The sequence below is a fragment of the Nannospalax galili genome, unplaced genomic scaffold (genome assembly GCF_000622305.1).
Source record: "Nannospalax galili isolate Female #2095 unplaced genomic scaffold, S.galili_v1.0 scaffold763, whole genome shotgun sequence".
NCBI classification, from domain to species: Eukaryota; Metazoa; Chordata; class Mammalia; order Rodentia; family Spalacidae; genus Nannospalax; species Nannospalax galili.
In genome coordinates this window covers 772,154-797,414 of record NW_008349451.1, presented here as the reverse complement: position 1 = coordinate 797,414, position 25,261 = coordinate 772,154, and the positions used below count along the sequence as shown (strand labels likewise).

Here is a 25,261-nt window from a genome sequence, read left to right as displayed (position 1 = left end):
GGAAGCTCAGAGGGAAGAAAACAATTTAATTAAAAAAGAACAAGGAACAGAAAATCAATCATCCTATTCCTAGGCATAACATTTTTAAATGACAAAAAAAAAATATCAAAGATACAGAAAAAATACTGAAATTGGCCAGAAGGGAAAAACAAGAAATATCATACCTATGTAGGAGTAAGAAGCAAGAGGAGAGCATCAGCTGAAGCCATCTTCAAAAGTGAGGGAGGTAAAGACCCTCTCAGACAAAGAAAACTGAGGACATTTGCTGCCTATGCCTGCTTTGCAAGAAATGTGAAAATGAGTTATCCAAAAAAAGAAAAATACAGTTCAGAAACCCAGATTTGCAAAGGAAAGGAATACCAAAGAAGAGGAAAATGTAAGAAAGCCTTTCATTCTTCTTATTCTTAATTGACATAACACATAACAGTTTGTTCAATGTAATAGCAACAGAAATGTATCTACTAACATAGGCCTATCTACATATATATATGCAAATATATGTATATAAATAGACACCCACTTTGTATGCTTATAGATAAGTGAAATGGATAAAAGCAATGATGTAGGGGATGAGGGGAAATTCAATTTCTTCATCACATAAGGAACACTAGCTGTGAAGCAATACAGTTATTTCATAGTGAATCTGGGAGGACCCTTGCATACCTCCAGGCCTGTCAGTTCTCCCAGATGTGCCCTGGTGAGTTTCCTTTCTCACATCTCAGCTCTCAGGTCTGTTCAGGTCTAGGTCGCTAGGATCCTTGCACCCTCAGACCTGTAAGCTCTCTCGGCTTGACCCATCAGCCAGTCTGTTCACCTAGCAACGACCCCAACCTGCCCTGCTGTTTTGGGACCATGAGAGGTCAATCCTGGAACTGCAACTCAAAAGCTGTGCCTAACCAAGCTGAACTGAGACCACTTTTGACACCCCATTTGCACATCAACATAATATGGGCACGACACTGAACACGAAACACTCAGCTAAGCCACAACCAGACTAGTTGGGGGCACAATAAACAAAGATACAAGCAACCCTCATTCAACAAAGATGAGATCACCTATCCATGTCAAGAAACAATCACCAACATAAGACCAGATGCCTAGGTCTCTGTGCTGGATAGCTTTAGTGTCAACTTGACATACCTGGGTTGAGGGAACCTCAATTGGAATTGCCTCCATTGGACTGGCCTGTGGCCATGTCTGAAGGGCATCTTCTTGATGAGTGATGTGGGAGGGCCCAGCCCACTGTGAGTAGTGCCACCCCTGGGCAGGTGGGCCTGTGTTGGATGAGAGCCAGCTGAGCTGGCAAGCTGGTAAGCCAGTGTTCCTCCATGGCCTGTGCTCCAGCTCCTGCCTCCAGGTTCCTGCCCTGAGTTCCTACCTTGGGCTCCCTGATGAACTGCGACCTGGGAGATGTAAGACAAATAAACCCTTTCCTCCCCAAGTCGGTAGTGGTCAGAGTATTTTGTCACAGCAATGAAGAAACAAACTAAGACAGTCTCATAGAAAAAAACCACAAACACCATTAATAACCAAGATGATATGTCTACTCCAGAAATTAGCACCCCTATCACAATGTTTCCTGAGCCCGGCAACTCAGTGGATACACAAGACAATGATTTCAAAGTGAACTTGGATTACTTATATATTATAAAATTTAGGGCAACCACCAAAATGTATTTTTTTTAAAATGGTGGAACTGATCTGCTAAGCAAGGAGAAAAAATGGATTCATAAAATGCTTAATTAAAATCACAAAAGGAGACCAGATGTGGTGATAACTGCCTATAATTCCATCACTTGGGAAACTAAGGCAGAATATCACAAGGTCAAGGCCAGCTGGGCTACACAGCAAGACTTTGTCTCAAAAACAAATAAACAAACAAATAGATCAATCCCATAATATCAGATGAAATTGCAAGCAAGAAATCAATAGAGAATATTAACAAAACCCAAAGCTAGTTCTTTGAAGAGATCAATAAAATCAATTACCTTCTAGTTGCTCACAAAGTGAAGACTTGAATTACTAATATCAGAAACAAAAAAAGTTCTATCACTAAAGAGCCTATGGACATTAAAAGGTTAATAATGGAAGGCAATGAACAACAAGTTGTTAAAGGGCACAATCCTTTAAAACTCACAAGAGTAGAAACAGACACTGAATAGACACGTCTACTAAAGAAATGGAAAGCATAATAGCATTCTAAAATAGAAAGGGCTGGGCCTAAATGGGTTCACTAGTAAATTCTGCCAAACATTAAAGGAAGAAATTGTACCAATTCTCTCTATATGGCAATTATCTGTCAAAAGAAAAAATCAGAGGGAACACTTCCTAACTTATTCTTTCAAACTACCAAAGCCACATAAAAGTGTCATGAATAGAAAGCTACAAAACAATATCTTTCATGAACACAAATGCTACAATCCTCAATAAATGGGTGAAATCCAACATTGAATAAAGAGATTATATACTCTGATCAAGTGGAATTTATCTCAGATATGCAAATTTATTCAGTATTTGAAACCCAATTGTATAAACCAGAAACAAGCTAAAGAAAGAAAATTGCATGATTGTATCAAGAGATGTAGAAAAAAGTATCTGACAAAACCAAACATCTGTTCATGATGAAAACATTCAGCAAACTAAGAGTAAAGGGGGGCATCCTCTACTTGATGAACATTTATAAAACACGTACAGCAAGCATCATAGCAGAGTTATAGAAAGCAGAGACTTCCCCACAAAGGTGAGGAACAGGATAAGGATGTCCTTTCTTACTACTCGTTTTCAGTGTCACACTGGACATCTTACTAATGAAATAAGACAAGAAAAAGAAATGAAAGATATACTGAAAATAATAAAACTGTGTTTGTTCATAGATGGAATAATTATCTTTGTAGAAAATGTGATAGGATAGTAATTTAAAACTGCTGGAGTTAATAAGCAATTATTATAACAAGGTTGTCACTACAAAGCTCATACATAAAAGCCAGTTGGTTTTCAATACACAAACAATAAATTAGTTAAAATTTAAATTAAAAACACAATACTATTGAAACATTAGCACTCCCAGAAATAAAACCTTTGGGTAAATCTTACAAAATATATTTTGTATACACAAGCTCTGTGGCAGGAGGACTTAAAACTCTGATGAAAGTATTAGATAAATGAAGACCGCCCATGCTCATAGACAGGAAGATTCAGCATTGTCAAGATATCAGTTCTTCCCAGTTTGATACAGAAACTCACTGTAATTCCTGTTGAAAGTCCTGCAACTTCTTTCATATATACTGACAAAGAAATGGTTCTATAGTTTATATATTGCAAAAGTCCTGTAATAGTGAACATAATACTGAAGGAGAACAAAGTGAAGGACTAGTTCTGTTCGACTTCAAGACTTACAGTGATCAAGACAGGATGGCACTGGTGAGAGAGGAGACCCCCAGACCAGTGGAACAGGACAGAGTCCAGAAATAGGCCCACAAATGAGGCAACTCATTCTTAATAGAGGAGCAAGCGCAATAAAAAGGGGAAAATGCAGTCTTTGTAATAAATAGTGCTAGGACATCTGGACAAAACAAAATGTGCATTTAGCAACAGACCTAAAGGTAAAACACCAAACTACATAACTGTTTGAAGGTAGCCGAGGAGAAAATCTAAGCAACCTTGGGTTTGGTGGATGACTTTTTAGACATAACACCAAAGGCACAATCTGTGAAAGAGAATCAATGAGCTGATGTCACTGGAAAACTCTCCTCTGCCAAAGACAGCATTAAGAAAATAAGAAGCCGTGGTTTGGGGACATATTTACAAAGGCATAGCTGATAAAGGACTGATTTTCAAAGTACATGAAGAACTCTGAAAACTCAGCAACAAGAAAACAAGTAGCGCACTTTTAAAAACAGACCAAAGATGTTAACAGATATCTCATTAAAGGATAAGTAAAGGCTGGAAAGTAAATCAGGAAAATTCAAATTAAAGCAACAATAAAAGACTATCAAGTAGAGTGCTAAATCCAGACCGTGGACACTATCAAATGCTGGCAAGCATATGGAACAACAGAAACTCACCCACTGCCAGGAAGAATGCAAAATTATATGACTACTTTGGAAGACAGTTTGGCTATTTTTTCCTAAACTAAACATTCTTGCCGTAAACCCAGCAATTGTGTTCCTTAGCATTTACTCAAATGAGTCTAAATTTTGTGTCCATATAAAAATCTGCATGTGAGTATTTATAGTAACTTTATTAATAATTGCCCAAACTTAGAGACAACTAAAATGTCTTTTAGTGGGTGACTGGATGAATAAACTATGGCCCATCCAGACCAATACTTAGGTCATTAGTGTTGAAAAAGTACTGCACTAGCAAGTCATGCAAAGAAATGGACACTAGCAAGTCATACAAAGAAATGAAACTTACATAAACACATACAACTCCATGAAAGGAGGCAACTTGAAAAGGCTGCTTGCTGTAGGGGGTCTAACTGTGGGACATACCAGCAAAGCCTGAGACAGTTAAAAGATGTGGTCAAGGGCTGTGGGGGTTAGGGAGGGATGAAGGAAAAGCACACAGGACTGTCAGTGAAATGGAAACAATATGATTCTGAGTAAGTGTCCTTGTCATTATACAGATGACCAAACCCACAGACTACACACCAAGGCTGAACCCTGATGTGCACTGTGGCCACTGAGAGTGACGGCCAGTACACGGTCATCAACTGGGAGAAACACATGCTCTTCTGAGGGATATTGATAATGGGAGGCTGTGCATGTGCGGGGAAGAGGTATATGGGAAATCTCTGTGTCTTTCTCTTCACTTCCCTATAAATCTTAAACTTCATGTATATGTGTTATATGTGCTATATATGTAGTGTGTGTGTGTGTGTGTGTGTGTGTGTGTGTGTGTTACATGAATGTTAAGTGTGCAGGTATGTGTGCCCATGGACGAACAAGCAGAGGCCAGAGCAGAACATCAGGTGTCTTCTGGGTGTCTTCCTGGACATACTCTATTGCTCTCTGCCTTATTATCTGAGACAAGGTCTATCACTGAGGTGGAAGCTTGCTGTTTGGAGTAGGCTGGTGGTCAATGAGCTCTAAGCCTCTTTCTGTCTCCATTCCCCAATGCTGAAGTACCAGGCATGCATAGCCATGCCCAGCTTTTTACATGACTCCTGGAGACTTGAACTCAGGTCTTCATGCTTCCAGAGTAAGAACTCTTACCCACTGAACCGTTTCCTCAGCCCTTTAAACTACCTTTTTAAAAGGTTTTTCCAAAGAAAAAAAGAAGCAAGTATCACTGAAAGATGGGATGCTCATTCTTGGGGATTAAAAAGTACTAACACTGATATACTAGAGGTCAATTTGAAGTAAATTGGGTCTCAAAGAAACTTTGAAGTCACCTTTCTTCCTGGAATGGCAATATCAGGTATTTCCCTCTCCTCTTGGGGCATCAGAGAAGTGCTTTTCTGCTCTGAATCATTTGTTCACTTTCTCTTAGTTCCTCTCATTATCACGGGGATGAGGTAAGATCCTTGGTTTCACGCGTCTGGACAGACAGCCTCTGCAGTTTTACTTCATTAATGCTATGACAGTGTCTGCTTACTATCCCTAAAGGCGTTTCTTCCTAAACTGGGAATTGAGGGAATTAGTGAAGCATTAGGAGGGTTTCTATATTCTCTCTCCCATCTTAGGAATAAGATGACATTCCAGTTACTTCACAATGTTATATGACTGAGCAATATGTGTAGCCAACTGCTCTGCTTAGGGGAGAGCAGTTAGGTAACTCTTGCTGAGCGTGTGCCCCATGTCTGTTTCCCTTTTCTTCCTTAGAAATAAAACCAAGATTTTATTCTAGGGCACAGTGTGCTAACCAAGAGACTACTGTTCCCGATTTCCCTTGAGGGCAGATGTGGTCAGCAAGAGCAAAGTGTTCAGGTTGTGTGTGTCTTCTGAGAAAACTCAGCTGAACCGTTCACCTCTCCTCCACCCACTGACTTCTGGGTAGAACTTAGTAGAGAACTTGGACCATGAAATCATACTGTAATGAAAGATTGTTGAGGAGAAAGAAAAGTATCCAGTTTTCTACTGAGCCTGCCAACCTCCAGAATATTCATCATTCATTCATTCATTCATTCATTCATTCTTATTCTCTCTCTCTGTCTCTCTCTTCCTCTCTCCTCTTTCTCTCTTCCTCAGCCCTTTAAACTACTTTCTCTTCCTCCCTCCCTCTCTCCCTCCCCCCTTCCTCCCTCCCTTGAAATTTTCCTGCCTCAGGTCTAGAGTGCTGAGATTATAGGTATGTGCTACTATACTTGGCCAGCATTTTTTTTTTTCTTTGTTATTTTGAAACAAGATCTCCCTGTAGCCATAACTGGCCTGGAACTTACTATGTAGAACAGGCTGGCCTTGATCTCGTAGAGATCCACCTGTCTCTGCCTCCTGCATGCTGGGATTTGGCTTTCTTTTCATTGTAAGAGAAATAAACTTCTATCTTGTTTAAGCCAAACACACTCCTAACTTGTAGGCCTATCCTCAGTCTTATACATGGCTCACTTCCAGGTTCATCCCAATGTTTGTAGGGCCCAGGTCAAGAGGACAGTTGGTGGCCTCTAGTGTGGCCCACCCCCTTCTGTTATCCCACACCGAACTCTGTTCACTCTGTGGACATCCAAGCTTGAGCTGCTGTGCTACCACTGGGCCACTCTCCAGGCCTGGGATTCACAGTCCTGGAGGAGACTAATGGAGGCTCTGAAATGGAGTCCCAACCTCCTCATCAGATAATTCTAAGATCCTAGGGACCCATGCATGGTCTAGAAGTCCAAGAAGGTTCCAGGTGGCCCTGTGAACTCCTCATTCTCTGAGAATAACATTCCTTTAAGGCAAAAGTCCTGGCTTTCAGGGTCTGTCTTCATTCTTCATTGCTGTGACAAAACACTCTGACCAGTACCAACTTGGGGAGGAAAGGGTTTATATGTCTTACATCTCCCAGGTTGCACGCAGTTCATCAGGGAGCCTAAGGTAGGAACTCAGGGCAGGAACCTGGAGGCAGGAGCTGGAGCACAGGCCATGGAGGAACGCTGCTTACAGGCTTGGTCTCTTTGGCCCCTGCTCAGCCTGCTTTCTTATGCAACACAGGCCCACCTGCCCAGGGGTGGCACCACCAACATCACTCATCAAGAAGATGCCCTTCAGACATGGCCACAGGCCAGTCCAATAGAGGCAATTTCCCGATTGAGGCTCCCTCAACCCAGGTGTGTCAAGTTGACACTAAAGCTATCCAGCACAGGGTCCAAACGCAGTGTCACTTGCTTCTTTCCCTTTTCCCATCTGCTGCTGCCAGACTTCATCACTCAGCCGGAGAGCAATGCAAATCGTGAAACAGTCTCCCAACGGCTTGTTATAACAGCCTTGGTACAGTCACTTTTAGAGAAGCCTGAGTCTGTAGTTGAACTGTATTGTTTCCTGTTATGCTTAGAGTACTGTCTCCTTCCATTAGGTACTATAAAGGAAAGGTGACTCAGTCTGGATCTCTGCCATATTTCTCTTTGGAAAGTGTCACTAGGATGGCTAAGCACGGGTGTTTCTCTACCACCCAATTGCAGTGTCTAACATAGTGGACTGAAAGGGTACCTCTTCCTTGGCCTTTGTCATTGGCACAGTTATTTTACCCAGGAACCTCTCCAACAGGCACTTAGCTGGAGCTGCATGTTTGTATAAACTTCATACCCTGGAAGGGCAGTGGAGTCTAGTCGGCAACAGATCCAGAGTGCACCAAACTGGAACAGGGACTGTCGCCCCCAAAGAACTAGTCAGGAGAGGTGAGGATTCAGCAGGAGTGGAACTCTGTTAGGTGTGTCCCTGAAATGACACTGGACTGCACCCCAGGGCATAGTTCTCCATCACTCAGGAAGCCTGTCAATCAGCCCAAGGTAACAAGGACTGAGATCTAAAGATCTGATGACAGGGCCACTGACAATAGGTTCCTGCCCTGCAGCTCACCCTACATGGTGCAGTGACTTCAGTTCCTGTAAGGAAGCTGCCTAGTTCCCACAACTGCCTGGTAGGACTGGGAAAACCTGTTCTGTGACCATGAGAAAACCCAAACCGCTGCATGGTTTTCTGTACCTTGGAAACTTTCTTCATGAGGTTCAGTGATCCTAAGGCTTATTTGGGATCACAGGTCTCTATTCCTCTTGGCTGGATAATTACTGAGAGATGGGAGTGCTTGACCACAAGTCCCATTGTTTTTTCAAATAGTGAGGTCCAACCAAAAGAGCATGGAGCAAATAATCTGAGATTTGGAGACTTCAAGCTCCAGCTTGCTACCCACAGTTTTTATTACTCTCCTCACAGGAAATACTGGTTTGGAAGAGATGTTCTTCCCAAGTGAACCAGTCCTTGAGGGTTGGCAATAGCAGCAGCTTGGAGCCTGCCTGTGACATGCAAAGTAGCCATCCCTCCTCTGTGTGGCCCATATACTTGAGAAGTTAATAGTCTTCTGCCTTAATTGGCTTAGGACCACATTAGGCAACTAGGAACCATTCCTAGAGTTTAGAGTCTGTGCAAATTACTCAGACTGCTCAGTCCTAAATGGCTCCCCTACCCTGTTCTACCCTGTCTCAACAAAGGCCCTAACCTCAGCTTCCCCTCTGTTCTTGAGGCTTCCCCATACTACCCCTGTGTGGCATGCCAAGCCTCTGATCTCTAGGACCCAAGTTAGGAGCTCTGTCTTCCTGGGTCGCTCCTCTGTCTCCTCGTACATTCGCACCTGACTGATCACCATATTTAAAAAACCACAAAACCAGGAAGAATGGAAGTCATGAGCCAAGACAATTTCACAGACCTTTCTGGTACTGAAGCTCAGTGGTTTAGTGCAGTTCTGTGAAGTGACGGGCATGTTACATGTCCTCTCCCCTGACCACTTCCTTATTGTTCGGAGGCAGAGAGGCTAGTTCCTTCCTTGAGGCCTTCCCTTAACCCTCAACCCCTACAGTAAGGGTTAGGAGCCACTCCTCTGTGCTCCCGTGGAGCCTTGCACTCGATTACAGCATGCCTCTCACTGGGGTATAATTGTCTGTAAATTAATTTGTAGGTTTCCTGCTTCTCTGCAAAACTGGGAAGACAGAGGCTAATCTTTAAGGCCATATCCGCAGCACTGGTTCCCAGCAGAAGCTCAAGAGCTGTGTGAGCAGATGATATGACTGGGTGGTTTCTGATAGCTTCAGCCCCCTTTGATCACTGGTGGTAAAAGAGACATTCCCTGGTAATTATTCAGGGAACTTGCTGAAATAGTCTTTGTTTTTCAGGTTGCATTTAGAAATAGCCCTGGGACTCGTGTACTGCCAATGCACACATAATGGATCAGACTACAGCATTTTTTAAGGGAAAAGATGGGGGAAAAACCTTCAATTTTTGTGCTCTAAGAAACCCTGACTATTATACACAGCTCAGTTCTCATTAATAAAACAGCCTTTCCCGTGTCATCTGAGCTCTTCAAATTAATCCAAGGTCTGATCGTCCCAAAGCATTACTAATACTATAGCGACATCATTTATATCACAGAATTGGAAGTGACACACATATCCAGCCATAGTGATGCTTAAATAAACTATGACACACTCAACTAATGGCTCTGCCTGCAGGCTTTGACAATGATGTCTATGATATAACCTGAAGTTAAAGGCAGGACATAAAATCACATATGCATGTGACTGCCATCATGGCAAATACACCAAATATATACCTGAACATAGGCGATGACAGAATATTAATAGTGGTTGTGTTTATATATTAGGACTGTGGGTGATTCTGTTTCCGATACTGAGCTCTCTCTCCCTCTCACCTCACCTCTCTCTTTGCAACATGGCAGTACTGGGGATTGAACCCATGGCCTCACGCATGCTGGGCAGACACTCTACCATTGAGCTATACTTTCAGCCCCCATGACCTTTAATATTTTACTTTTATGGTGAAATGTCAAAAGCAGAACATCACTGAGTTGCTCATTCAAGACACTTTGTTATTTTCTGCTCTAAAACTTTGGGTTGTTGATACTGGGTATGCTTGCCTGAAAGAGTTATGTCTCAGTACACAAAGGCCCTACAGTGGAACAAATAGAAGCAGAGAAGAAACAGAATCCTCCAAGCCAGCAGCTGCCATAGAATAACATCCTGACGCTCACAGGCTCTGACTACATGCCAGGCATTTTTCATACTTCTGTTTTTACTACATCTTCATAAAAGCTGTGGGAGGTATTATAGTTACTCCTGTTTTACAGATATGGAGTCATAGTGGCTAATTCATTTTCTGGGAAGTGGGGGAGCAGAGCCTGGAGCAGGGCAGCCCTCCGCCCTCTGCCACTGTCCTACTCTACTCTCCCTTCCCTGTAGGAGAGCTGCCACTCAAATGAGTACATCCTATACCACACTTCCTTTTCATGCAAGGATCCTTGCCGTGGACAAAGGCAAAGTCTCTGCTTCTGGTTTCAGCCTGAACAGACTCTATATAGATAAGTCCTCAAGTGACTCTGATTTGTCTGAGGAGATGGTCCCCAGTAACCACTTACTATCCACGTGATTACAAAGCTCTGACCGGGGCATGGTCTGAAAGTTGTCTTCTTGAACTGTAAATCCATTGTTTGGGAGTAAGGAGCCTGCTTATCAATGTTCTCAGTGTGGACAACCTTACAGCCCCAGACTAACACAGATATAGTATATGGCAGCATCCTAGGGAAAAGGTGAACAACGACGCCTTCTCCTTGCCAACACTATTACAGGCCAACTTTCTTCACCTGCTTGTTGATTTACCATGTAAATATCACTCAATTGACACTATTAGGGATCCTGAGCACACTGAAGCTACCTGATACATGACCTCATTTTTTCTACCCAGAAACCTACTGATGCCACTTTTCCACAGACCAGAGGGCAGACTGCAGGAGAACCAAACTGGACACCTGGAAAGAATCAGTCCTGTTGGAATCAAGTACGTCACTAAAATAAGGCAAGACCCTCCCCTCTGTCACCCCAAGGAAACTCAGATGGGAGAGAGGGGGAAGTGACAGATTCCATGAAATCAGCCACACAAGATTAATCAGGAGGAAATGACACTGGACTTAGTGGAAATCCATTACCCATGAACTTGAAATGCAAAAGTAACTTGCCAATGTGCAGAACTTAATAAGTAAAAAGAAAGTAATAAACAGGGGTGGATCCTCACAATAAGGCCCAGCTACTAGGCTAAAGGCTGGAGGAGCTAGTGATGGGGATATTATCGCACCCACTGGGCTCTGTCCCCTTGCCTGGTCCCTGAGGGACAGCTCCTGTGGATAATCATTCACTCACTTTCTCTGGAACTGGACCACAGGGTCAGCAAGCAGGTCAGTGACATCAAGCTTCTTGCCCTTCTCAATGACATCGGGATGCTTACGCACCAGCAGCCATCCGATATGGGAGAAGAAAAAGCCTCGGCGGGCATTGTGGGGGTCTGCATCGGTCTCTGAGTACTTGTGGTGGGCTCGGTGATCCCTGGCCCACTCGAAGATATCATTCTGCAGAAAGAAAACAGAGCCTGAGTGAAAAGATAGCATGCAAGGTGTCTTTTCTGGAAAGTTCCAGCCTGTCCTGTTCTCATTGCTCACCTCTGCTACCCTGACATGGCCACCAGCATGCTGTCCCTGCACCTCAAATCAACCCCTGAATGTGGTCTGGGCTGGTTTTCACCAGAAGGGAAAATCCTACTTAGCAGGATGTGAGTTTGTGTTTGGGATGTGTCACCAGGGAGGATCAAGTGTGTGGGTGAACTAGGGTGGAAACATAAAATCAAAGCTCTAGTGGAGCTTTTGAAATCTCCCAGAAGACAATTTATACTGGGAAAAGATAGATCTAGTCTGAGGAGAAAGGCTTTCAAAGGAGACTGACGAAAGAAAGTGGTAACCTTAAGTGTGAAGGCATGCTGGTTCTGGCCCTGGATCTTTCTCTCTTTGTGTTCTACTTAGAGCAAGAAACCAGAAAGTAACAACAACAACAAAAAACAAACAAACAAACAAACAAACAAACAAAAACACTGCCAAGCTACTTCAAATCTCTTCCAAACACTAAAACACAAATGGCTTTGTTTTAGGATCACTCTACCCAAGTGTCACAGAAAGGGAGGGGAGGTGACTGTGACTGTATGAGGAATCTGGTGGATTAGGTGATAGCCACCAAGTGACTCTCCCTGGCAATAGGTAAGCGACAGGACACACCATTTCAACATCCTGTTGAGCTTCTTGTGACAGCACGAGGGTGCCAGGAGGCTGGAGGTCCTGGGGGAGGTGTCAGGAGCAAAAGTGTTTGGCACCAAGGCTACTCTAACTGATGAGACCTTGTCTCTAGCCACAGCCCATGAGACTGACAGACTTTCAAGTGACACTATTTGTTTGGGGTTTTTTTGTTTTGTTTGTTTTGGGTGGTTTTGAGATAAGGTCTCCCTGTAGCTGAGGTTGGCTTAGAACTCTCTATGTAGACCAGGTTGGCTTCATTCTCACAGAGATTAGCCTGCCTCTGTTTCCTGAGTGCTAGGACTAAAGGCTGTGCATCACCATGCCTTACTTTGCAATTTTCTTTTAATATAAAAACACTTTCAAACATTAGAAGGCAAAGGAGATTTGGTAGTAGTCTTTGGACAAGAAAGTTAATCTAAAAATAAAATGTTTAAATGGTACACAAATGTGTTTTTTATGGTGATGAATGGTAGCAACCATTTTTAAAGATATATTTGTTTCATGTGTATATGTGTATGTGTGAGTGTATGTTTGTGTACCCCATGCATGCAGGTGCCCACAGAGCCAGAAGAGGACATCAGATTCCCTAGAACTAGAATTACAGTCAGTTGTGAGCCACCTGATGTGGGTGCTGGAAACCCAACCCAGGTCTTCTGCAAGAGCAGCAAGTGCTCTTAACTCCTGGACCATTTCTCTAGCCTCAGTATTAATATTTTAAACCACAATATTCAGCACTTGGTAATGTCCAGGTTAGGAATGTTCCTAACCCAACTTTGTCTCGCTGATGAGAAAGTCCTTAAGGAGTTTTTCCATCTTCAGTGGCCCTATTCATCCCAGGAAGGTTCCTGAATTTTTGGTTTCTTTGGCTCACCCCCTGCTGCAGAAAGTCTACTGAACCCTGCTCCTCCCTCAGTGTCATTGAAAAGTAAAGTCTGTATAACCCTTCAGTGCTAGGACAAAGGGAGGGGTGATGCTTTAAGAAATATATGTTCAGCTTTGAATACCAACAGAGGAAAGGGCTGTCTGGAAGTCAATGTCATGTACAAATTCTAGTCTGGCTTACTGCAACATTAAAGAAGTCTTTAGATTTTGCCACTTTAAAAATACAGGAATTGGAAAGAGTGAGAGCATTTTATTATTTATAATCAGATAATTTGGAGTTAGGAAAATCTTTCAAGTGTCAATCAAAATAACTGTAAATCAAGGAACAGTTTGCTTTGCTTCTATTAGTTTCTTGTTTCTATTACAGAGCTCACCTGAGTGTGGCCTAGAAAGAAAGAATACTGTGTTCCCCGTTCACAGATGGATAAATTGAGTCTTAGGAGATATGTATCCAAGTTTATTTCACAAGCCAAAACAATAATGGAACCGAGATGGCACTTCTTCAGGTCTCAGTTCACACTCCTAAGACATATCCCTTATTCTGCTAGTGTCAGGGAAAGCCACTTACAGAGAATGCTCATTCTTTTAAAAGGTTATACCAATTCTTTAATGCCATGTCATGTTTAAAGAACCCCTAAGTGGGACATTCCAAGGGGTTAGAAACAATTCTCCCCCAATTAAGAATAACAGAAGCAAATTAAACTAAACAGAAAAAGCATGATGTTGACAAGTTGGAACAGAAGTATTTATTTTAATTCTTTTACCCGGAAAACTTCCTGAGAGAAGCTTTTGACTGTAATAATGAAATGAAGCAAGGGTTTGGGCCCCATTCCAAATAAGCATATAAACTGAGTCAAAAAATGCTTTAAGGTATATTTTTGTAGTCATTTGTTATTGCTGTGTTTTTAACTGTGAGGCTGGGCTTCTGAGAAAGCGACTCAAAGAACAACGTGAGTCAACAATAAGTCAGAAAAAGCAACAAGAGCCATGTGTATGACCTACGGGGCCTTCTCTTTCAGTTATCTGCATTTTGCTCTGACCATGGAGTGACAGAGAGTGGCTAGTGGTACAGGGAAGAGCCTCCCTGTGAACTGCATTTGTGTTTGGTGAAAAGGTGTATGTACCTAAGGTGTGTTTGGAGACAATGTGTGCTTTAGAGACAAACTGAAGGGAAAGCTGAGAATGAATGAGAAGGAGAGCTGGGCAGACTGAACCTTAGAAAGTGGGAGACAGGGAAGGCCCTTGTACAGCAAGAGTTCAGTTGGTGCCCTCAGAATCTCTCTTCTGCCCAGTATTTAGGTAGTGCGAATGTTCTTGTCTAAAACTATGGATGTCACTCCATCATCTTCATGTCACAACAAAGAAAAAGAAAAGGGAGAATAAAAAAAAAGAAATGAATAGAAAAAAGAGGCAGAGTTGACCAATGTCCAGAAATGTCCTGACTCTCATGTATGGGTAGTCCATCTGTGCCTGTCCTGCGTGCACACTCTGAAAGGGACAAGGTGCTGAATCAGCAGCAGCTTTGAAACTCTAGTTACTATACAGTGTAGAATATCAATTACATTACTATAATTGCAATTTAGAATTTATATTTAACAGTAAGTTCTGGCAGACCAGTTTTAATATGCAACCCCATTAACATTATAAGTGGACACTTCAACGTATTTATTGATTATTACTGAGAAAGTATTGCAGTATTAAAGGACTGGTTCTACATTGGTTCTAAGAGCCTTGGGCATAATTGCGGCACTGGCAGGTGAGCAAGTAGGATGGGAATAGGAACCGAGCAAATCAGGAGTGTACAGTGGAGGTGGTAGGTTCTGTTAGTGAAGAAGCCGAGTCATAGGCTGGGCAAGGTGGTGCACACCTTTAATCCCAGCACTCAGGAGGCAGACACAGGAAGAATTCTACGACTTCAAAGCTAGCTTGGTCTACATAGTGAGTTCTAGGACAGCCAAGACTATAAAGTGAGGCTCTCTCTCAAAAAGAAAAAGAAAAAGAAAATGAAAAGCAGACCCCATGCCAGGGTCTTACTTTGCAATGGCCAATGGAAATGCAATGTAATATAATGCAAATCACACATGCAGCTAAAATTGTTCTGGTTTAGTACGTCCATTTAAAGTATGAAAGGAGGACCTGGAGAGATGGCTCAGTGGTTAAGAGCACTGTCTGCTCTGCAAGAGGACCTGAGTTCAATTCCTGGCACTCACATGGCAACTAACCACCATCTGTAACTCCAGTTCCAAGGATCTGGCTCCCTCTTCTGGCATCTGCAGGCATTGCATGACACAGGTGCACATATACAAGTCCAGGCAAGACACTCAAACACATAAAATAAAAATAAAGTATAAAAGGAAGGAAGTAAAATTAAGTTTAATAATAGATTTTACTTAATGTAATATGCCCATAAAAATTCTCAATAAGGGCTGGAGTGGAGGTGTATGCCTTTAGTCCTAGCACTTAGAAGGCAGAGACAAGTGGATTTCTGCAAGATTGAGACCAGTCTGGTTTATATATAGAGTTCCACGCCAGCTGGGGCTGCAGGGAGACAACGAAAACAAAAAAGATAAAATAAAAAATAATTATTAATGAAAGGGCTTAGGAGATGGCTCAGTGGGTAAAGTGCTTGCTGTGCAAGTGTGAAGACCTGAATTCAGATCCCCAGAACCCAGGTAAAAAGCCAGGTGTGGGCTCCATGATTGTAACTCCCGGTGCCAACAGGGCAGAGATAGGTGGATCCCTGGAGCACCCTGGCTAGTGAGTCTAGCCAAATTAGTGAGCTTCAGGTTCAGCAAGAGATCGTGTCAAAAATAAAATGGAGAGGGAGGAAAACACTTGACACCAACCACACACACACAAACATAATTATCAGTGAGAGATTTTACCTTATTCTTCTATACTAAGTCTTAGAAATTTGGCATACATTCTTTTTCTCTTGTAGCAGTTTTAATTTGGAGTAGGCACATTTCAGGTCCTCAGCAGCTACATGTAGCCAGTGGTTACCACATTGGACAGTACAGGTCTAACCTAGGGCTCCCACAGATATCTTATACTACACAAAAATATACAAATTTTTCTTTTACATTATTTTTGAAAAAAGTTTCTATATCCCTGAATCAAGATGTTCCAACTTAAAACACTTGCCTAGTATGCAAGGGTTCTATGCCTGGAACCACAAGGGGAAAATCCTCAGTAGGTGTGATGGCTAATCTGGGTGTCCACTTGACTGGGTCTGGGATTAACTGAAATGAGAGAGATCTTCTTAATTGGATCATCTGAAGCTGGAAGACACACCCTAAATGTGGGTGTTACCTTCTGATGGCAGCCCGTATAAAAGGCCATGGCAGAGAACGCCTGGCTTTTTGCCACTTGCCTTCTCTCTCGCTGATGAGTTCATCTTGCTGCTGTAGACTGAAGACTAGCTGATCTTTTGGAATTCGTCTGACCTTTGGCGCCAATTGGGACTACTGAGACATCCAGCCTCGTGGACTGAGCAGCTATGGATTCTCAGCCTCTCCAGTGTGGTGCAGCCATTGTTGGACTACTCGGACTCTATCCTGTGAGCTAAGATGATAAATCTCTATACATATATATATTCATTCTACAGGTTCTGTTTCTTTGGAGAACCCTGACTAATACAGTAGGATTTGGGATCAAAAAGTTAAAAAGTTACAATCCACATTACTAGAATACTTGGGGAAATTTGAGTATTGACTATACAATAAACAAAAGCCATAATAATTAAATTTCCTAGTCTGACTCTTATATGGTTTTATGTAGGGGAATGTCCTTTGCTCAGAGGACATGATGAAGTAAGTGTTTAGCGATAAAAGCAGCATACTTGCAAATGACTTTAAAAAGTAAGTACACACACACACACACACACACACACACACACATGTGCACGCACGCACGTACATTGTGGTGGTTTGAATGAGAATGTCTACCATAGACTCCAAGTATTTTGGCATTTTTTTCCCCAGTTGGTGGTGCTGTTTTGAGCAGTTTTAGGAGGTGTGGCTTTGCTGGAGGAAGCATGTCACTGGGGGCAGACCTTGAGAGTTCTTAAGTCTTGCCAGATTTCCAGTCTCCCTCTGCTTCCTGTGTCTGCTTGAAAATGTGATCACTTGGGCTTCTGCTCCAGCAGAGGCCACCTCTGCTGCCATGCCTCCCCCACCATTATGGACTCTAATCACTCTGCAATCCTGAGCCAAAACTCTTCCTTCTATAAGTTGCCTTGATCGTGGTGTTTTATCACAGCAACAGAAAAGTAACTAATACATACACATATTGTATACACACACACACACACATACACACACACACACACACACATACAGTATGTGAGTATGGTGAATGTGTGTGAAAGAGAAAAAAATCAAAATTCGGTTAAAGGTTAAAAGCTGGTAAATACAGGTAAAGATTATAGAGTGGTTCACTATGGCTTTCTTGAAACTTTTCTGAGTTTGAAATTTTTTTAATAAAAAAAAATAAAGAAAAGCTTAAAAAATAAATCATCCCAGCTTCTGGCCTGGGTGCTGCCTTAGGAAGTACTATGAAGCACCAAGACTTGACCAGCAATCCAGCCAGTCAGTAACTTTACACCTCCCCAGCCATCTTTGTTTTCATTACATTAATAATCCATCATCTCAACTTGTACACTTTCCTGTCTTAGACCTGTTCTCTATCTTGGCCTTTATAACCCCATTCCATCACTGATGGCATCCTTAAGCAAGGACCCTGCTGAGACTGTCAGAAACCAAAACTCAGAAGATGTCAGAAACCAAAACTCAGATGGAGAATCCTTCTAGCAAGTGCTGCCCTTGAGAGCTACCAGGGGCTTGAACAAAGTCAGCCCATTTCAAAAGTTCTGCTGAAGCACGTTCTAAAGAAACCTGCCTCACCAGAACTATGTCTCTGCACTTTTCTTTCATGCTCAGAAAAATTTTTGCTAGGCACAATGGCACACTCCTGAAATCCCAGCACTCTGGAGGCTGAAGCCAAAGGATTGCCATGAGTTCAAGACCAACCTGGGCTACAGAGTGAGACCTTGCTTCAAACAAAACAAAAACCATGTTCTTAAATCTCATCATCTAAAAGGCAATGGGTGACAGAAGTCACTTTGTTTCCACTGGGGAGTGAGAGGAAGGTAGGCCACACGTGGCACCGGGCTTGTCCTTTTCACCCAGATAGCGCCAGAATTGCTGCTTGGATTTCCCCTGGCCTCCCTGGAAACAGATGTTTACCTCTATGTGGACATAGAATGGCTGTTCTGTCTTCTAGTTCAATTTTGTGGTTGCCTAAAAGTCCAAAAGGAGAACTTTCCAGGTGGCTTCAAAACACAGCCAAAGGGAATTCCACGTTTGTTCATAACTCATCTGTTCCCAGTAAATAGTGAAAAAAACTAGGCCCAACATGTCAAAATATCTGCTTAAGCAAGCAGGTTTGGGCTAGGAAAGGGTTAGTGGGCATGTGTATGTGTGTACATGTATATGCTGCGAGTGAAGGTCATCCTGTCATTCTATCAAGGGGTCAAATGGGAAAAGGCATTCTGCTCTCCTCCTAGGAGCTGTGAGTCACTGGAAACAAATCATCTCAGGGGTCTGAACATAATCTCCTCCACTTCACACGCCAACACTGGGCCATTTAGGCAGTGGGGAACATTTAGTGCTCTCTCTGCTGTTGATATGGGGTCAGCGCACTGACTGCTTACAATCTGTAAAACTAGCCCAGAAAGTCCCCAAAGGGCCTGGCACTAGCATCCACCACCTGGCAGATTACAGCTGAGAGAGCAAGTTGCCACCTGCTAGAACTTGTCTTAACTTGATACATGGCCTACATTAGTTTTTAAAAGCAGGGCAAGAGTTAAAAAGCCAATCTAAGTGGTTTGCTGACACAGTTTAAAGGCTGCAAAGACAAAAGGGGTTGTTGTATCTTTTACATCTTTTACACTTAAAAAAATTATTTTGTCTCACTGCTGTAGCCTAGCCTGGCCTTGAACTCACTATGTTGCCCAGGGTGGCCTCTATTTGCAGTAACCCTTCTGCCTCAGCCTCCTGGAATTATAGGTATGAGCCACCACACCTGGATGGTACTTTTAAAAGCGTGTGTGTGTGTGTGTGTGTGTGTGTGTGTGTGTGTGTGTGTGTGTGTGTGTTGCATGATATATGTACTTGTTAATGTGGGTATGTGGACATGTGTGAGCATGTGTATGTACATGCATATGGAGGTGAGGGGTTGACCTCAGGTGTCTTTCCTCAACCACTCTCCACCTTGATTTTTTTGAGACAGAGTCTCCTATTAAATCCAGAGCTCCTCCCTATTCACCTAGACTGCTGGCCAATGAGCTTCAGGGACCCACCTGTCTCTGCCTCCGACCCTCAGTGCAGTGCTGGGGTTACAAGCATGTGCCACTGTACCCAGCTTTTTATATGGGTGCTGGGGATCCAAACTCAGGTCCTTATGCTTGCGTGGTAGCACTTTACCTTGTGAGCCATCTTCCTAGCCCCCCAAAGCATATTTTAGCGTGCATTTTTAAATGGCTTGCATGAATGGGGGAAAGGCCCACAAAGCCCCACCCCTAGCTGAAAGGGCTGATGGGGAAGGGGAGTCACGTTTCTTTGGGGAGTGGGCACTGGAAGGTTTACCATGCCCCAGTGGTTGACCCCACAGCCATGTGCATATGGGTAGCACTAATTGGAATCAGTAAGTTATTTTTTTAAAAAACAGAGGACATAAAGTTGAGAGGGAGATGCGTTAGTGGGATGGGGAAGTTGAGAGAGGGAGCTAGGGGGAGACATGATAAAAATAATAAAAAATTAAAATAAAAGTAAATACAATCTAGTCCTATGACTAGTTCGATTCTCAGATTTGGAGGAATGTTGTTATTCTAGGCTCTAGAGCTACATCTTCTTTGCTCCATAAGTCAACATTTTGGGAAGGTGAAATGGTGAGTTTTGTCAACTTGACAGAATCTAGGATCACCTTGGAAGAGAGTCTCACCAAGGGACTGTCTAGATCAGGTTGACCTGTGGGCAGGTCTGTGGAGGATTATCTTCTTACTCTAATTGAGGGAGGAAGACCCATCCCACTGTGGGTGACACCATTTACTGGGCAGGGGATCCAGGACTGTATGAGTGCAGAAAGCAGGCTGAGCACTGGCATGCATGCAGTCATCCACTGCTCTCTGCTCTTGACCATGGATATGTTGTGCCCAGTTGCTTCAAGTTCCTGCCAATTTGACTTCCCCACAATGATGGACTGTAACCTGGCATTGTGAGCCAAATAAACTTTTTCTCCCTTAGGTTGTTTTCGCCAGGATATTTTATCACAGTACAGGAAACAAATCTAAGACAATGGCCTAGAAAACAACTGCATCCCAGTAGCAGTGACTACCCTTAGCTCCCGGACCTTGGTCTTTTAATGCTTTTCCCACTACTAGAACTGGAACACTGACTGGTACAGGACAAGAGAAAGAAAAGTATACAAGGGGCTTGGCATATGCTATTGTGGCAAAAAAAAAACAAAACAAACATATGCTATGGGTTGGGCTGGGGATGTAGCTCTGAGGTAAAGTACTTGCCTATTGAGCACAGGCCCTGAGTTTAATCTCCAACACTATAAAGAAGAGAAAAGATGGGTTAGATGGGTTATATCAAAAGAAGATGTGAGAGTAAATTTGTAATGCCTCGAACTGAATAAACTAGGACAATTTTGTCATTAAAATGAATAATGACAACAATGAAGTATAATCCATTTATTGAAAAGACTCCATGGACCCAAAATAAACAGAAAAAAGTAAACACTCCTCCTTACAGAAGAATGCAAGCCAACAAATGCAGAAGAAATAGTAGTTACAAATTCCCATTTTGCCTCTGTCGTGGGAAAACTGATTCAGGAAGAACTGCCAGTGTACTCTGAAACTATTGGCTAAAAATTTGATGATGTTAAAATATTTACATGGGCTCATAATAAATTATAAATTTAGGCTCTGCATAACTTACTTGTTTATTACAAAAGGAAAATAACAATCTTACAGAAGAGAAACTTGGTAGACCCACCTTAATCAAGGGATTGATATTCACATCACTAAAATATGCCAACATGTTATCCTGCGCCTCTTGTTTAATAATCAAGAACACAAGATTACTCAAGTAGGCTTCCTGCTCCAAAATGTATACTCTGCATCTAACAAAGAGGAACAATGAACAGACCCTAACTGGGAGGTAATTAACTGGCCAGTACATTTCAATATCATAAGATCAAAGACCAAGGAACTCTTCCAGATGAAAGAAGTAAAGGGTTATCACTGTAACGAGTGATCCTAAGTTGGATTCTGACTAGGACTCTGATACAGTATTTAGCATTAAATTGCCTGATTTGTTAAGTGTGCCCTGTCTGTATGAAAGTGTCTTTGTCACCAGGAAATGTACAGGAAGGAATAAAGGAACATGATGTCTCTAACACTCCTGAAAGGAATGCGTGCACATACACATCTGGAAAGAACAACCAGGCAAATGAGGTGATATGCTAATCATTAGTAAATCTATGGGAGAAGATACAGAAGTTCTTCATGAAAGTTTTATAACTTTTCTGTGTCAAAGTTTTAAATAGAAATTATTTCAAAATGAAAGTTAAAACTAAAAAGAAAAATTTCAAAGACACCCTTCTATGAAATCCCTGGCTTTCATCAATGTATGTGGCTCCTATAATGACCTTCTAACAGCTTCTTGCCAGCTAGTCCTTTCATCAGTACCATACACTAGAACTCTGCTGGCTACTCCTCAGGCTCACACTCCCCAAAGCCTGCTGTGCTCAACATCTCCATATTACTGTTATCATAAAAGCTAAACCTCTCTTCTTTCCAACAATCAGAACTCTTCACCTTTGGAAATCTGGCCCCATCATTCTTATCTTTTCCACTTTACATTTTAGTTTGACAAATATTTATGTTTGGCTATGTGCTGGCAGATAAGATCAACCAGGCAAGACTCTGTCCTCAAGGACTCTGTATTGAATGGAAGACAACACAGCACAAGCAAAAATCAAATGTAGGAAGCATAAGTATGATGTTAGACTGAGATTGGAGCTGTAAAGCAGATATGTGAGCTTTGCAGGGAATGTCAAATGGGGACACTGACAGGGGCCAGGCCTTCTTAATCAGGCAGTCCTTAAGTTAAGAGGGGCTGGAGGGGGGCATGAGAGGACTCCCAGAACTGTCTGAGTAGAGATGGATGTGGAAGAGTCTAGGAACTTAGAGAAGCTTGTGTCTGATGTGAGGAGCTAGGGCAAAAGTGGTACTGGATAAAAATGAAAAGGCATAATATAGAATAGATGTGGTCTTTGTTCCTGGTTCTTGGCACAGAACTTTAAGAACCCTTCTCATTTTTTCTCATTGCAAGGACAATCTTTGTTATGCTAAAGAAGTGATTCATGTGGGCCCCTAGAGAGGCTCTGGATGGGGACAGATCACCAGAAAGAGCAATCAGATGACAAGAGGGTTGGCACTAGAAGGGAAGAAGTCTACAGATTGAGTTTGGTCACAGGAAGCAATTTCATCATCCATACCTAAGCAACAAAACGGTGATAAAAATCTCTGAACACTGAAGCCCAGTGGAGCTTCCTGGTTGGTGACCACATTGATGTGCAGGGAAAGTGACACTCTCTGACCCTACTAGACAGGGCATGGAAGCTCTGAGGCCTGGGTATTTCCAGCCCTAACCTTACATGGCTATTCCATTCGCTGTCTGCATTATATCCTTTCTAAGAAATTAGAGCACTTTCTTGAGTTCTGAGCTATTCCAATAAATTATTGAACCTCAAAGGTTCTAAGAAGTCCTGAGGTTGTCCCTGGATGATCAGAAGTATGGGTGACCTGGAGACCCCACTACCCCTGAGTCATTTCATCTATGGGGAGCATAAAGTACCGGACTGAGCTGTTAACACTTGGTGGCTAGTATCTCAGTTGAACTGAAATATAATAAATGAAGAGCAAAAACAGAGAATTGGCATACAAAATCCTGAACCACAGTAATGAGGCTGGGTTTCAACTCACATGCAAGGCTAAGCCACTGAAACTTGTTTTCTTTTGCTAGAGAATGGTTTAATTCTCAGTAAATTCTCCCTGCCTGCAATATGGAGAGCAGTGAGCACTGAAACAAGACCAGTTCAACAGGGTTTTTGGGGACCTAGCCAGGAAATGATTGATCATGGCTTTTTATTTTCAGTGCGGGGGATCAAATCCAAGGCCTATACTTGCTAGGTGAGCACTACTACTGAACTGCATACTCAGCCCATGTTTGTGGCTTAATTTTTTTATCTATTTATTTTATATGTCTGAATGTTTCGCCTGTGTATATAAGTGCACCACATGTGTGCAGTGCCCATGGAGGCCAGAAGAAGGTGTCAGATCCCCTGGAACTAGAGTTACAGGTGGTTGTCAACTGTCATGTGGATGCTGGAAACCGAACCTGGGTCCTCTGTAAAAGCGGCCAGTGCTCTTAACCACTAAGCTATCTCTCCAGCTCCTGATGATCATGACTTAAACTAGATGGTAACAGATTAGAAGTGTGCACAGTAGAAATGAAGGGATTGGATAAAGATTGGGAAGGAATGGTTAGATGAGTGGTCTCACAGATGAGACCCCCATTTCTGATGAGCAACATACCTGAGGAATGTGTGGGGTTCTGACTTTGTTTTTGAAGGCATTGAGTTGAAAATCAATAAGAAATGTTACAGAGAGCATTGAGTCTATAACACGCTATAACATCACTTTACTGCTTCATAACATGTTATAACTGCAGGACCACATAGCACATAAGGACCATGCACCCCCCGTTTCCAATTCCACAAGTGTTTTCCTCACTTTCTGGGGTGGTTTGAATGAGAAATGTCCCCCATTGGCTCAACACAGCAAAAGGGAATTAACCAGTGGATTTACAAAACAAATCACAGACAATTCAACGAGAAGATGAAAACAATCAAACAGTTCTTCCTTTTGAAAGAATTTTATAATGCAAAGTTAGAAATTTCCATTTGTCCTGTGAAAGTCAATAAATTTTAGTATCATTTATAGCTGTTAATTCAATGACACCTGCAGATGTTAGATCCTTAGGGCTTAAAAGGCACAGAAACAACATCCTAGGACTTTTCTGTGACAGGGACCTCTGGCTGGCATTAGGAGATCTAGGACAGGATGGATGAAAAGCTTCAACTGTGATGAACAGGGATCAATGGTGAAAAGAGCTCACTATCAAAGGAGGAGCAGAAGAGGCAGCTAATGGAAGGCTCCGTGTCTGCGAGACCCAGTTTTATTTAGCATCTTCATTAATGGCAGAAACAAGGTTTACACATTTCATTAATAACAGTTTGGGCTGGCTCTAAATTAGGAGGTGCAGCAGCCATCATGGAGGGCAGGGAAGAAACAGATGGATCTAAAGAGATTGGAAGTGTGAATAGAAATTATCACAATGAGATTGAATTTAGGAAAAATGCAAATGAAGGCAGCTGGGGGAGTAATCATTCAAATGCAAAATCATCAGCAGGCTGGAAACCTAGAAAGCAGCGACAGAAGACTGTCCTGTCAGAACAGCAAAGGGACAGGAAGAGGCAGAGCAGTGTGCTAGCTCAGCCCAAGGGTTGGCGGCAAGTACAGCAAGAAATTAGTTCAAAGGACTGCATTGCAACTGTCTTCCTCGACATCTGTAAACACTGTGGGATACTATGTGGAAAAGGAAACCAACAATAATACACTCCAACTTTTAGGCTTTGTTCCTTTGGTTGTTAGGAAGGAGATGAACCTCACAGATTCTAAAGACCCTGAACTCTCTAATCATCTGATTCTTGCAGAAGAGGAGACTGGTAAAGGGCACAGTGCATGGTTAAAGAGGTTTACCACCTGCAAATACTCTAAAGAGCCTCTTCGTGAAAAGAAAACAGAATGAACCAGCTTAAAAATACATTTTCAGGACTAGAGAGATGGCTCAGCAGTTAAAAGCACTTGCTGCTCTTTCAGAGGACTTGAGTTCAGTTACAATGGGTGGCTCACAACTACCTGTAACTCTAGTTTCAGAGAACCAGATGCCTCTGGCCTCCAAACGTGCACATATGTATGCATAATTTT

At 42.5% G+C, this 25,261-nt stretch overlaps 1 protein-coding gene across 1 annotated transcript in view; it reads right to left on the bottom strand.

Annotated features, from left to right (window-relative positions):
* The window catches only part of Scd5 (stearoyl-CoA desaturase 5), a 202,228-nt gene that overhangs the window by 43,023 nt on the left and 133,944 nt on the right, over positions 1-25,261 (bottom strand). Inside the window, exon 3 of the mRNA XM_008846868.1 lies at positions 11,339-11,544. Within this exon, the coding sequence (XP_008845090.1) occupies positions 11,339-11,544 (206 nt within the window). The remainder of the gene's footprint in view (positions 1-11,338; positions 11,545-25,261) is intronic.